The sequence below is a fragment of the Belonocnema kinseyi genome, chromosome 1 (assembly GCF_010883055.1).
Source record: "Belonocnema kinseyi isolate 2016_QV_RU_SX_M_011 chromosome 1, B_treatae_v1, whole genome shotgun sequence".
NCBI classification, from domain to species: Eukaryota; Metazoa; Arthropoda; class Insecta; order Hymenoptera; family Cynipidae; genus Belonocnema; species Belonocnema kinseyi.
This window is the reverse complement of record NC_046657.1, coordinates 23,683,100-23,698,705: the sequence shown is the minus strand read 5'-3', so window position 1 is coordinate 23,698,705 and position 15,606 is coordinate 23,683,100. Positions and strand designations below refer to the sequence as shown.

The following is a 15,606-nucleotide window of genomic DNA, read 5'->3' as shown; positions in this document are numbered from 1 at the left end:
ACACCGCTATGAGAAATGTATCAGCCTTGGAGGAGATTATGTTGAGAATTAAAAAAAAAAAATTCTTAAAAACGTTGTTTTTCTTGGTCAGGCCGGAAACTTGTCAATCCACCCTCGTATATCACAAAATAGAGAGTGGTATTTTTTCGACCTTATTTGAGTTTCAAAACTTTGCCTTTAACTTTTTTCCACGGCAGTTTTTAAAAGATGAGAAAAGTCTATTCTATAAAAATAATGCTCCTGGGCAGATCGTAAAAATAGTGTTTCACTGACTATAAATTAATTAGAAAAAGGTTATTGAAACCTCGGCATGAAAAATAGAAAATCTTAATGAAAGAAGGCGATTGGAAAATATTCTAGACCTTATAACGACAATGATAAAGCAATATTATGCAACTTTTTAAAATAGAAGGACACGAATTGTTTTTTTGACTTGGAACTATTATTACATTATTTCGTTCCGAATATTTTCTTTCTGAATACCTTCTTTTGCATTCACGCTTTCACATTCTCTTTCAAATCCTTTAATTTCTATTACATCGACTTCCCTTTAAAGCTTCCCTTCCCTAGTTGCTCCTGATACTTCTCTATCGCCTTCCTCGTCCAACTCATCATCCTGCCTATCGACACTTTTCCACCACCTAGCCATCCGCCGCTCGCTCCCCTTATTCACAAGCCTAATGGTTGATAGTCTGATCTGACCTTTCTCCCACTGAATCTCTTCGTGTCCTCCCATCCTTAAATATTCATGCCGGCATAGTCTATTACTGATACTATTACCTTACTTACGTATTTGTATTCTGCCTCTTTGTCCCCAATGACCATACCATTCACCATCACCTAGCCTTTATTTTCTATTTATTTCCTTAGAACATTCCCCTCCTCATTTATTATCTAATCTTTTAATTTCCTTTCAAATCTTTCCCCTTACCTGTAAATGCCCCCTTCCCATCTTCGGATTGGCGTACCCTCCCCCGAGTACCACTAAACCATCCTCTCTTTTGCTTAGAAAATCCTATATACTTTTCTTAATCCTTTACATCCCATTCTTATTGTACACTGACATAAAATAACATGTTGTCCCTGGTATTGTTACTGCCCTCATTTGCACGCCCTCCATTTTCATGCACTTCTTACTCTAATCCATACCTAACATTTGATGTAATTCCACCACTAGGTCTTACTTTCTTCTCCACTGTAATTTCGATCCTGGAGCCTCCACCTATAGCCTTTTGGCAACTTGAGCTTTAATCTATTCCATTGATTTATATCTCTACACGTCCCTACCAATCTCACAATATCAAATACGTAAATATACCTCCAGAACTCCTAAACTTTCTTTTGTACCCCTGCTACGTTCCAGTACAGCACCTTTGATACTCTACCACCTTGATTTATCCCCAACCTTCTAATTCCTACGAAACAAATTCCTCCGCACTTTCTTTAACCCCTCTTTTCCCTCGTTCGATTCTATAATCATTATTTTAAATATTGAATTCCTCCTAGAATAATGTCGCTATCAGATAGAACAGCTTCTATATATATAGATTGAAAAGAAGATTACCATGTGTAGGTGATTGTCGTCGCAGGTAAAAATGATTCTGAAATCAAGGTGAAGATTAAGCTTAGTTTTTTCTGTAACTTTCCATATAAAAAATTAATGATTTTTTAATTTTTATAATTTTATCTTATCCTCTTACAGAATTAGGCTCACAAATATCTCGAAACCGCAGTGATGATTCAGTACCTCTTTTACAAGGGATTCCACGCCATAGTACTTCAGATGGTCAGTATTTATATGAAAATAATGAGTAGGTAATTTTTAATTTTCAGATTTATGTTTCAACATAATCAAAATGAGACACATACTTGAAGAAAAAAGTAGCTTTTTCAGTTTTTACTTATTCTTTTTTTAAATTTCTTTCCTACGAAAAATTGTAATTTCAAAATTAAATTTCTCGTTTATGAGCGTCGTTAAAGGGGCAAAAATGTTATATAAAATAAAATTAGTTTACCATTAGTTATTTAGATATTTTAAATTCATTGTAAGTCTTAAGAAAAGTGGAGGTGGGCTTGTATCAAAACGAGAAGTTTAAGGTAGGCCAAGAAGGTGACATCTGCCAACGATTAAACTTTCAGAACCGATAAAACCAGTATCTGGAATCTAGTGAACTGTTAGCAATAGAAAAAAATGGATAACATTTTAAGACGTAACATTCACGCAACATAACTATTACAATTTAAATAAATTATTAGCACATAAAAAATATATATCAAGAAGATGATTCATATAAACCTTCTGTAGAAAGAAAAGCGGATCAGTAATGATCATTGGAGTACTTGGAAGCGTTTTGTTGTCGGTGTCCTTGGCTTTGGTTTGAAGACGAAAAATTTCGATTTAAAACAAAAAATAATAATCTTGCTGTAGGCCTAGGGTGAGACTTACAAAAGCCTTGGCTATACCTTGATTATGTCTTCGATGAATACTTAGCCAAGATAAACTATTTTTACTCGGGCAGAAATATTATACCACCTTAAAGGCGTGTGATATTTCGTACTGTGGTAAATCGAGTTCAGGTCCCTCGGCTTTTTTACACAAAAATGAACTTTTCAAAAAACTGAATTTCAAGATGCTATAATATATCATGACAGACGTCCCCGGACTCTTTTTATTGTGGATAATAACAACAGCAAATTTCTTGTGCTAAATAAAAAATGTATGCATGTGCAATATTTTGAGGTTCGGATCGTTTTTCAGCTCTCTGTAATTCCGATAATGTAGGTCTCTGTCGTACCGATGATATCGGTAAAATTCAAGAATAATTAGGGCAGAGAATTGTAACACACATAACTCCCCAGATTTCCCCCAAAATTTCAAGACAAAATATTTATTATCGTAGGAAAAAAGCTACGACCTTAAAATTGGTGAAATCGGTAATTATCTAAGTAACACATCCCCTTAATTAAATAAAAAATGTGTACTTGAGTATTAAGCGCCACAAAAAAATAATGAAATTTAGACAAATTAAAATTTTTTTAATTAACTCACAAAAAATGTGCGGGGACGTCCTTTAACATGTTCGCTATCATTTCCCAAATTCTTAAGAAAAGATATTTGTTATTCTTGGAAAGAGCTGAGGAACCTAAAACTGGCGTAGGTGCGTCTTGAACGAACTACGTAAAAACATTGGTTTTTTTACTATTTAATAATTGAAGTAAAGTTTCGGAATAAATCAAGATCTTTTTAAAATTTACGCTATATAGTTTGTCGGAGAGGGAAACAACATTCTGTAAAATTGTAATCTCCATTTAAAGATAAAACCAACACTCACTTCCGCGCTGATTTGTTTCTGAGATTAGGGAAAGAGGGTTGAATATTTCTTTCTGATTTTTCACAACTCGTCAATCATATCATCGCTTAATTTTGACGCACACAGATAGCATACTTCCATCTTTGCGAGCCTCAATTATCAAGAAGTACAACTGCGCACAAAGTTACTTTTTACGAGCCTAACTGTGCATATAAAGGGCAGGTGATACATTTGGGCACATTGCTGACCGCTGACACATTTGTGTACGTATACAGGTGGGAATCTTCTACAGTAAACGCCTAAGGCAAGCAGTACAACTTCACATAATGCTCGCCACTTGCGCAACTATGAACGTGCCCAGATAGTAAACTGAAGTTGTACGTGCACAGATGGGGGACTCTCAACTGTGTACAGATTAAAACATGGTGTGTAAGTGCTTTATTAAGCGTCATCTCAGGAGGAAGCTAAAAGTCAAACAATATTTGACAATGTGGCAATGAGTGTTAGCTTTTAGGCTTAAACTTCTGAAAGTACATTAACAGCATTTAGGAGAACAGAAGAATACAGCGTAGTTAAAAAAGAAAAGCTGGCTTCTCTTTTTGCATCCAAGCAGCCACCAGCTACGTCAGCACTGACTTAATTTCAGTCGAAAAGGGGGTCTGCAGGCCCATGAACCGCACCGTGACGTTGACATCTCAAGGGCCTGTCCGTGGTTATAATAGTTTCGATGCAACCACGGATTTAAACGTAATTTACGTCATACCATCAGCATGAAAACATGCACGGACCTCGTCAATTGGCGGAAGCTGCTCAAAGCCATAAAAAGATGAGCAAAAACCTATGTTCGTGGAATCGATCCGGCAGCTTTAGTTGACAAACTGAAGGAAAGATTAGCCAAACTCATCTTGCCGTAAAAAAATTTGACAAAATCCAAATAAAACTATACCTGCTTACCATTCAGAAAGTAGAAGGCAATAACAAGCATGCACAAACGGGAATAAGTATAGCTAGGCAGACATTAGAAGATCAAAGCTTTTTCGTGATAGCATTAGCCAAGGTTAAACTTAAATCTGTGAAAGAGCCAGTATAGTATTAATCGTTATAATCATCAATATCAGTTCAGCTACAATTTTATATGCGATCAGAAATAAATAGACAGATACTGATCAATGAAAAATATGATGTGCCTAATATGGTACTGCCAACACTGCCCTGATTCTATCAGCAGTAGCACATTTTTCATGATCTATGCTAGTCTATCATCCGTAAGCAGGCTTCCAAGCCATCAGTAACAAAATTATGTCATCTAAGATCAGCACTCACGAAAGATGCAGCTAAAATTCCCGAGTCCTTGATCACCACTGATGTCAATTATTTAGGGTCCTGAAAGCTTTTATGCGACCTCTATTAAAACTGCAGTTGCTCGCGTTTGTCGACGAAGCACGCCATCACCTGGAAGCTCTGACGACGGTGAAGGCAGTATATCGGACTGATATGAGCATGCCACATAAATTAAATTAATCTAGGCCATTTAATAATGCCAAGGGTAAAGTATACACTATACCAGATAAGATACCAGCACACACATTTCAGGCCCATGTCATTTTAGTCAACGGCTGCTATAATTGAGGAAAATTACACGCAATTTACGCTTGTGCAGAGGTCAAGGTTTTTGATATAATGCAACGTGTTCAAGAAGTACATGCCTTGGGTCGCTGAATACATTGTTTGAGAAGAGCTGATCCATGCAGTAATTACAAAAGTTCAAGCAGACTCTGCTCTCAAAACACAATACCCTACTTCATTCAGACTGGGGCGGTTCAGAAACCTGCAACTGCACAAATCTTCGCCTGTGCAATAAGGAATTCGCAGAGGAATGTGAAATATCACTATGAGCAAGCTAGATTAGCAGATTGAAAGAATCTGTGACATCGAAAAGGATCTGAATCAGCAACGCACTCTTTCAGCTTATATAACTCTATGTGAGGAGCCCTTCAAGAAAAATGTCACTTGAAAATCGAAAAGTCAGATACTGCATTCCTCATCATGCAGGAGTGAAACTTGAAAACATAAAAACCAAGTTTCGAATCGTTTCTAAAGGCAAAGCAGATTCGGCTGCTGAAAAGTCACTTAACAGTCTATTATCACTGACAACAGCCATTCCAGGAAGTCCTTTCTATCTTGTCCTGCGTTTTAGGGTGATAAAGTGGCTCTGATCATATTGAGAAGATTGTAAACACTTGTAACCTGATTTCATCATTATTGCGGGTAATGCAATTCTATTCTCAAAAATGGTGTACAAATCGTGCCGAAGCAATTACAAATTTGGAACAAGACTCCGCAAATACTACGCGTATTGTCAAGTTAAGGAATACAGAAGAATCTAAAACATTCAGAGTTGTTTGACATCCACAAGCAGAATATTTGCAGTATAATATTAACATTTATATGTCTTCGAACGCTTTATGCATGACTTCCGACAGGCTGCTCTGTGCTACCACTTAGCTTGCTGAACTTTTTCTGGCGGTCAAAGAGCCATTTCAATCAGTATTCAACTGTTCAATAATTTTTGCAAGCGTTTAGCGTTCTTTTTCGAGTCTTTGAGATCATCTCTGGACCCAATCAGAAAAAGTGCGATAAACTCTTCTCAACCCATGAACTTTATGAGTGTTTAAAAACTGTGTTGTGCATCAGTCAACGAGAAGAATTCTCGCTCACATTGAGACGTCTGCAGTACAGGCACCAACTAGAACTTAAGAACTGGTTGCTGGAACTGAAGTCATTTTTTGTTCACGACAAACTTTGACAAAAAAAGGCGTAGTTTGAGCAATTCAAACAAACCAGAAGTTCAAAATCATACTTTTATCTTGTTTACTCTTCATTGAATAATGAAATTCGTCATCCTCGCTGAACATGAGAGGCTAATTTACGCTAACCCGCAGCCTGTCTTCGCTGATCTTTAATTAAGATATTGGATAGTACGAGGACACAAATCATTCAGGAGCGTAATTTGGAAATGCACCACTTATACGCACGTTTATCAATTTTTATTCACTTCTTAGATGAGGCAATTTTTAGCGGGCCGAACAACGAAGACTCGACCGTTTCCCAACTCAGAGGTGGATTATGCCGACCCTTTATCCGTAAGGGCAGGGACTAGACGCAACTGAACCATAACCAATGGATATATCGCAGTTTTCGTTCGCTTTTATACAAAGACTATTCACCTTGAATTAGTAACATTTTTAACGACAGCAACTTTCCTTAACGCAATTGAAAGAGACTCTCAGCAGTGAAGAGACGAAGTGACAATTCGTTAATCCGAGGTCACCACAGTTTAGCGGTCTACGGGAATCTGGAGTGTGATCAATAAAAAATCATTGTACTCGAGTTCTGGGAGACTTACTCTGTATCTTCAAAGAATACTACAAAGTGTTAACCAAGATGGAGGCCTGTCAGAATGCAAGGCCCTTCACCTCTCTATCGGCAAAAGACTAGAGATTTTTAGGTTTTGTGTAAATTGAACACAGTAAAAAATATAAGGTGAAGATCCCAGTAAGTGACATACGACTAATGAGTGACACCCTGGATTAATTCCTTCATTTATTAAAAAGTTAAATGAAATCAAAATGTGAATGAAGATTTAGTGAAAATTAGCATGCTTCAATATTAAATTGCATACCAAATATATTCAAAGAATAATTAGCAAATCAGTTTAATGCATGTATCACTAACGCTCCCACGCGTATGAAGCAGATTAAACATAAATAATTATTAATAGGCAACACAGAAATTGCTTCCATCCTAATTTTAGTATTAAAATAGATCTACTTTCCTTATACTTACAAATAAACTCGTAATTGAAGCGTCTCGAACAGTACCCAGGGCAAAATCCTAATACTCTGCAAGTCCTCTATGCATGCTCTGTCATGAAAATTGGAGTTCTGCAGCAAATAGACATCATCTAGACAATATCTAGAGATGTTCATGGAACACGAAAAAGTAAGAAAAAAGCGTTTTGTTACAAAACAGCTGAGGGTTTAAAGACAGACATTTGACCCTATTCATTCAATATTCACAAACAACCTTAGCGTCATAAATTGAAACAGTTTGAATCATCTAAATTCAACTATTCAAAAAGTTTACTTACTTTAAAAATATAAATTACAAAATTTACGTAGTTTTCAACGTTCAAGATTTAACAATTTTTAATTGTTACTTCACAATTGCTGATCCTAAAATATGTAATTTTTACAATTAAGGACTTCTTAATTTTGACAATTTACAACAACAAAATTTGTATCTTTTCTGGATTTACTTTGGGAATATCCGGAATTCGGAAAATTCAAAGTTGAAACCTTGACTTTTTCGTGTTGATTTAAAAAATCATTTGAAGTTAAAATGATGTATTTATACATTAGTACAATTAAAGAATTTTATTTTTGCGACTCACTTTCCATACTTGTTAATATTTGTATCTATACTGCAATATGCTATATGCAACAGATTACATTTTTTTATCATGGACACATGTCATGTCGCATATCCTTTGGAAACATCAAAAATTCATACATATTATAAATACATGTATTGGTCTCCATTTGCATTTTTTCATACTCCTTTAATTTTCAAACTGTAAAACTCATTCATATTTCAAGTTTTGTTGGTTTCAAAAAGCTCTATCTACAGTGGTCAATTTTTTTGTAATCACTGTTCATTTTTTTTACAGCACCAAAATGGAATTCGCGGCAAAGGAAAAAGTCAGAGCCACTTCCTGTCATAACACTCGATTTTTATCATATCCTATGTTATGATAAAAACAAGCGTCCTCGGGTTTACATTTTATCCTCAGACATTGAATACCCTGTGCTTACAGATACAACTGGAACGAAACTCATTGGAGTAATTATAGAAGGGCATGCGTATTCATTCGTGATTCCAGGAGATGTGCAAAATCAAAAAGTTGAATTGAAAATAATTAACAATGTAACCAAGGAAACTGTAAAAGTAGATCGGAATCATGATCCGTTTCAAGGGTTCAAGATGGTTGATTTTGAAGTATATTGGCTCAGATACGTTCGTTTTGCTCAAAGACGTAAAGTGGGGCCTTCTTAGCGTGAAATTTCTGAAAAATTGTTCGATTATACCTCTACGTCATGTTAGCTTTAGCTTTTTATTGTATTTGGATGACATGCTATAGAGAAAAAGAAAACATAATGCAACAACAATTACAAAAAATGTATTAGTGCTTTTAATAACACAGACCGACAAGATTTCAACCCAGAAAATAAAATACATGGTACTTTTTCTGAAGGATTTTGACGCTGTGATCCGGATCTGGTCTTAGAATTGCTGAAAGCCTGGTTTTCCTGAGTTATCCTAACCTAAAACTGCGGAAAAGGGTGTTTTTCGCTGCATTTTAGACTAGATTCCAAGGCTTTTTACAAATTATTAAAAAACCAAACTATACTTTTCTGAAGGGTTTTGACATGCTAAATACGAATCTAGCCTCGGAATTGCTTAAAGCCTAGGTTTTCTCGAGATATTCTAACCTAAATGGTCAGCAAATTCTGCTTTTCGCTATAGCGGTGACTAGATTACACGTAAGACTGATTTTTTCTTAAAATCTAGTCAAAGCATCTAAGGATTTTGGGAATACTAATCTCCATTCTGTGGTCAGAATTTCCAAACTCAAGATGGCGGATCCAATATGACGGCTACAGCTGCCACACCCCATAGTCGCAGATTCGGGATAAACGACCACAAAAACCCGCAAGTAACCATTTTCAAGTACTTTTTGGAATTTTTAGAAACAACCTATAAAGTGTGTCAGCTGTAGCTGCCATATTGCATCCGTTTTCTTGAATTTAGAAACTCTGACCACAGATTCGAGATTAGTGTCCGCAAATTCCTTGGATGCGTTGACCAGATTGTACGAAAAAGATCAGCCCTTTGTGTAATCTAGTCTCTAATATAGCAAAAAACAGCATTTTCTGAACATTTTGTTTAGAATATCTTGAGAAAACCTAGGCTTTAAGCAATTTTGAGGGCAAATTCAGATTCATAGCGTGAAAAACCTTCAGAAAAGTATAGTCTGGTTTATGGGTTCTCAAGGGAGAAAAAGTTGTCGGCGTGGATAATTTTTGTCCACAAAGTTCCCGTACACAGATTCCGCACTTTCTGTTCTCCTTTTCGTTTAATGCATTCCATCTTTTGACGGTTTCCAATCTGAATCTTATACCACTTATATGTTGGATGATCGAAATAATTTTAGTTAAAATAATTTTTATTTTGCGACCAGCCTATAGGTGTTATGTAGCATTTATTAAAGTATAAATCTATGTACCATAATTTTCCTTCTTTCTGTTCGTTTAACTATATCAAAGATAATCTTCTATATATTAGCTCTGCTTTAAGGCGAAGTGTGAGGTCTAGGATTGCGGAATGAGCCAGTCGGAAAAGAGCATTGGATGATTAGGGATTGTATTAGATGAGTTACACCAGCCCTCCCCCCCCCACTTTTAATTTTCAGGTTTTTTAGAACCCACTGAATTGCGCCCCAAATGCACTCGAATGCACCATCGATACCAAATTTTTGCGCCACAAACATTTAGGAATTATATAAGGTGTTACGCAGAGAGTGGAAGGGGATAGCGTCAAAATATCCCCCCCCCCATTTAAAAAATTGAATTTAAATCTAATGATTTTGAAGCTCTTCAAATGCGCTCATATACGTTATAAAGAAAAAATTTTGCGCCATATTGATAACCGAGTAATTAGCGATCAAAATGTGTGGGGGGCTGGCGACATTTTTGTAAACCAATAATCTTTTTTCAATTTCATCATACCTATCTTTCATAACTTCAAATGCGCTTAAATGCGTTACCACTAAAAAATTTGGCGGTAGCGAATTAACAAAGATATCTTATTTGGGAGGGGGGCAGTGAAACGATGTGGAGGCAACAAAATTTTACGAATTATGACTAACAAGTCGAGCCTTGCTTCGGCTAAGACGAAGTTTCCTTGTCTCAAGACGAGCCTTCTCATGGCTGAGATTGCCGAACCTTCTTCGGCCCATGAATGAGATTCAAATTAATGAATTAAAAATTTGTAATGATTAAATTCGTTATTTTTAATTTGAAAATTCAGAATCTATGGGTCTAAACGAGTATAACTCTTAACAATTTAAAAAAATTTAAATTGTTAATTTCTAGAAGGATCTCCTCGGCCGTTAGAAATACGTAAAAATAAACAACATTTTTGGTATTATCGTTAAATAAGTATAATACAAATGAAAATTCTTAAATAAGGATATGTATAAAAATATATACGATTGTTTAATCATGAACAGAAATTAACCTTTATGACAGTCAGAATGACCCTTTTTGTAAACACAGATATATAGTCGAAGTTATAAACCGCTCGAGCTGAAGTCATATAAGTTCAACTCAAGACATAAATTTATGTCTTGAATACATAGAAACTTGTTTCCGATACACAAATTAAAGTCTGGCTCCATCTCAAAACTGAGACATTCTCAAATCGAACTTTTCGACTTCAGCATGTGTTGATCAGGGGAAATTCAAGTCGAACTCAAGTCAAGGCACTTTTACTCGGGAATTGCCATTTGTTACCGATCCAATATCTGATGATATCTACAAATAGCAAAAATTGCAATATAAAAATGTATAATTTAAGTTATTTAACATTCTACCAATTGAGCCAGGAGAACGTTATTAGCCTCCCTGGACTAATTGTCTTCTCAGTGGCATCTCTCATTCGGAATAAATTTTCGATTAAAATATTAAAACTATAGCAATCCTCCCGGGACTAATTGTTACACATGCATCTTTAATCCGTGGGAAAGTGTTCAAGTACACATTAAAGTGGAAAATGTGCGGCAAGTCTCCCCAGGAGCATTTCTCCCCCAAAAAAGTTTGTTGAGCACTTCTAAAGAGGACAAAACGGCGGCAAGTCTCCCTAGCGACATCTCTCACCCGCGAAAATTTTTTTAGTGCTTCCAAAGATGGCAAAATTGCGGCAAGTCTTCCCAGCGGCATATCTCTCACCCAAGAAGATTTTGTAAGCTCTTGCAAAGATGTCAAAAGTGCGGCGATTCTCCCCAGCGCCATCTCAGTACCAAAAAAATCGCTAATTATTGCCAAAAATAGCAAAATCACGGCAAGTCTCCTCAGCTGCATCTCTTTTCAGAGAAAAATTTTCAAGTTCTTGCAAAGACAAGAAAACTACTCCAAGTCTCCCTAGCAGCATCTCTCGAACAAGAAATTTTGTTGAGTTCTCGCAAAGATGGCAAAACTCACATTTTAAAAAACTTCAAAAAATGTTCATGAGAAAGAGAGAGACGGAGAGAGATACTTCCTGGGAGACTTGCTGCATTTCTACTATTTTTGGAATTGCTTTAAAAAAATTCTTGGGGAGAGACGCCTCTGGGGATACTTGCTACAGTCTTAATATCTTCAGAGCCACTTAGAAAATTTTCTTGGATGAGACATGTCGCTTGGGAGATTTGCCCAGTTTTTCCATCTTTGCAAGTACTTAAAAAAATTTATTGACGGAGAGATGCCACTGGGGAGACTTGCCGTTGTTTTACCATCTTTGGAAGTATTTAAAAAAATTGCTTTCGGGAGAGATGCCGCTTGGGAGACTTGCCTTTAGTTTTACCATCTTTGGAATTACTTGAATAAATTTTCCTGGAGATAAGAGTTGAAAAGATCTGATAAGAGTTGACGCTGATAAGACATGTCGCAGATTTGACACTTAATCTTGGTAGGCTTGCCAAAGTTTTTCCATTTTTATGTGGACTGGAAAATTATTCTCAAATGAGAGATGCCTCTGAGGAGTTTTGCTGCGGGCAAGAGACGCCGCAGATATGAAAATCAGTCCTGACAGACTTGTCTCACTGTTGCTACATTGATGCGGACTTGAACATTTTTCTGCATGTAAACGATGCCACTGGAAAGACTTTTCGGTGGTAGGAGATGCTGAAGATGTGACAATTAGTACGGGGAGTTCTGCCGCAGTTTTATAATTTTAATATGGACTCGAAAACTTTTTCCGGACGAGAGATTTCCACCGGGTAGACAATTCAATCAGGAAGACTTGTCTCAGTTCAGGTATTTATGATTGCAGATGTGACATGCCACTGATGTGACATACTGCAGTTGGCATATACTGCAAATGAGAAAATTCCGCAGATTTGTTAAGCCGCAGGTCTGACATGCCGCAGGTGTGACTTGTCCCAGAAATGACTTACCACATGTGACATGATATGGACCCTTTCTTAACTAATAAATTTTGTGGTAGCTGAAATATGAAATTTTTTGTCTTTTTAAGTTCATGAAACGTGAAGAAAAATTTATTAATGAGTATTTAATGGTTTTGCTCGAAATTAACTTTTTTTAAATCGATTCCTGGGTTTGAAGTTAAACTGCTTTCTTAAAAATTTATATTTTCCAAAATTCGGTAGCGTTTTCAGCAATGAAAAAAAAAACGAGAATCAAATTTTTATGCCAAAAACACACGGTATGAAATAGATCAAGAGAAGAAAAACGTTTGTTGATTAACACCCTACAAAATTATTATGACGACTTTTGAAATTTTTTTTGAAAAATCGAAAATGTGATTCGTATAAAACAACATTAAAAATAACAAATACAATTTTTCGACAAATGACAAAAGCGAAGAAAAAAATTAATGGACCAATATTATCCCCAAAAATAAAATTTTTAATTTAATCAATAAATTTTTGAAAGAACGACACAAAAGCTATAAAAAAATTTAAAGACAAAATTTGCTCATTCAAGAAAGAGCGGCACATTTTTTTCAATTATTTTTTTTTATATTACAAGTAGTTTTTGTGTTAATAGTGAAAAATAGCGTTCAAAGTAAAAAAACTAACTTTTTGTAAAAACTTCAAAAGCCACAATAAAATGTTATCTATCAAGTTTTCTAGCCTAAATCACGTCTACAGATCTTTAAAATCTTTTCAAAAGTCTTAAATTCTTAAAAATATGTTTAAGAAAATTTGTTTGTATATTTGAAACCTTTCAAAATTCTTTCAAAGCTTCTAAGTTTTGGTTCAAACTCTTTAATAAATATCTTCATTTTTTAATCTATTACAGTTCAAAATTATTTTTTAATATCTTCAAATCTTTTTAAAGAGATGATTCTTACCAAATAAAAAATTTTTGCTTTAAAATATTGTACTCTTTCGAAATGTAAGGAAATCTTTTGACTTTTTTTCAATTTACTCTTAAAGTTAATTTTTCAAAATAAAAAATCATGAAAATTATCCAATAAAACTTTTAAAAGTTTTCTTGACAATGCTTTCGGAATTTTTTGACATTCTCATATGTTTTTTTATTGTGCATTTTTCGTAATGCTGCAAAATAAAAAAATGATCCTAAAATTTTTTCATAAATAATAAATAATTCAATCATTTGATATTTTAAATCCTAAAAAATTAAAATAATTGTCTTGAAATCTTCCATATTATTTTTCGACACATTTTTAAATCTTTGCAACTTTAAATTATTCTTTTGAAATTAAATTTTTTTGAATTCTTTAAAATGAGTTTTTCCCCTAATTAATCATAGTTCCAGAGATTTCAATAATTGCACAAATAATACCAAATATTTTGTAAAGATTCCTAAAGATTTCACAAAGATTTCACAATGATTTTCAAAGTATTCAGAAATATTTTTAATGGATATTCAAGATTTCACAAAGATTTTGATTATTTCGCAAAGATTTTCTAAACATGTTCCATAGATTTAAATAATTTGACAAATATTACCAAGTATTTAAAACAAAATTTTAGGATTTTGCAAATATTTCCAAAGAGCTGAGAAAGATCTTACAAAGATTCCAAATAGATTTGAAATATTTCACAAAGATTTCAAATCTTTTGAAAAAATTTTGGATAAACTAAAAAATTTTTACAAATAAATGAATTACACACGCACACAAAGAAAAATTAGTTGTCTGAAATTTTGACCTGACCACATTGATTTTATGATTTTACGTTCGCAGGAACCATACAATTTTTCTATCAGGATTTTTTTCTAACCTCAAAAAACAACAAAAAATCGCTGAAATAACCCTTTTTTTCGTAGAAAATGTAACCGGACCACATTTTTTCAAGGTTTTGGCAAAATTGCCAAAGTAGGCATGTTATTCTTATATCACTAATGGCAAAATTTTCATTTTTTCCAGGTCATTTTGATTGATCTTATCTTTCCTCGAATCCCTTTGTGTCTAAAATCACGACTAACCTAAAAAAAATTGAACATAACCTGAAAAGTCACCTCAATTCGCAAGCCTAGCCGATCCGTTAGTTTAAAAAGGAGAAATGGCCTCTATGTTTAGACGCATACGAGACTAGCAACGAGGCCGTTTCTCCTTCTGGAACTAAAGGATCAGCTAGGCTCGCGTATTCAGGTGATTTTTGGGTGTGTCTTCGACTTTTTTTAGGTTAACCTTAATTTATGGCACAAAGGGATATAAGGAAAGATAGGATTAATCAAAGTGACTTAAAAAAATGAAAATGTGTCCATTAGGGCTGGACTTGGACCTTTCCAAAAAAAGCCCCGGATCTACACTCAGCGACCCAAGAAATATAAAACAACTTCGATTGGACTTATTTGGCCTCTACAACCGGAAGATAATTTATTCTAGCTAATTAAAGGCAGTTTTAAGGTTGGGTTTGACGGGTTTGAGGTTACCTCAGGAGAGGTACAGGCGGCTCCACATCATCCACCAGCCGTGCTCTTACACGCTCACGGACAGGCCTCCACTCGCCTGGCCATCCACGATCATCCACGATCTCCTCTCCACAATTCCCCGCACAACTTTAGATCAAGTCGGGACAACCAGCTACACCCCCGGCTTGTATCAACCTAATTAGACAAATCGCACAAAATATTCTTGGATCTGAATTACCATCAAAAGGAAAAGTATTACCTGATAATCAGAAATATTTAACATATTACGAGGGTAGTTCAATAAGTCCTTAGAATGACCAACAGATGGCGCGCGAATCGCTCCGAATCATCTGTTTTCAGTCAGCACCACTCCCGACTAGATATATGGTGCAGTCACAGTCCACATCTTCTGAGTTTACGTGTTTTTATAACCAATTGAAAAAAAAAATTGTTCGTTAAGAAAAATGGAAAAAAACGAGTTCAGAGCGGTAATCAAACATTTTCATTTAAAGGGTTTAACTCCGTATGAGATAAAAAATGAATTGGACTCAGTTCATGGCACATCTGCCCCT

The 15,606-nt window shown here is 35.1% G+C and overlaps 1 protein-coding gene across 1 annotated transcript in view; it reads left to right on the top strand.

Moving 5' to 3' along the window:
- Nucleotides 1-8,453, top strand: part of LOC117171690 — a 66,816-nt gene extending 58,363 nt beyond the window's left edge. The window contains exons 3-4 of the mRNA XM_033359223.1: nt 1,703-1,786; nt 8,041-8,453. Of these exons, the coding sequence (XP_033215114.1) occupies nt 1,703-1,786; nt 8,041-8,426 (470 nt within the window). The 3' untranslated portion in view covers nt 8,427-8,453. The remainder of the gene's footprint in view (nt 1-1,702; nt 1,787-8,040) is intronic.
- Nucleotides 8,454-15,606: the final 7,153 nt, after the last annotated feature.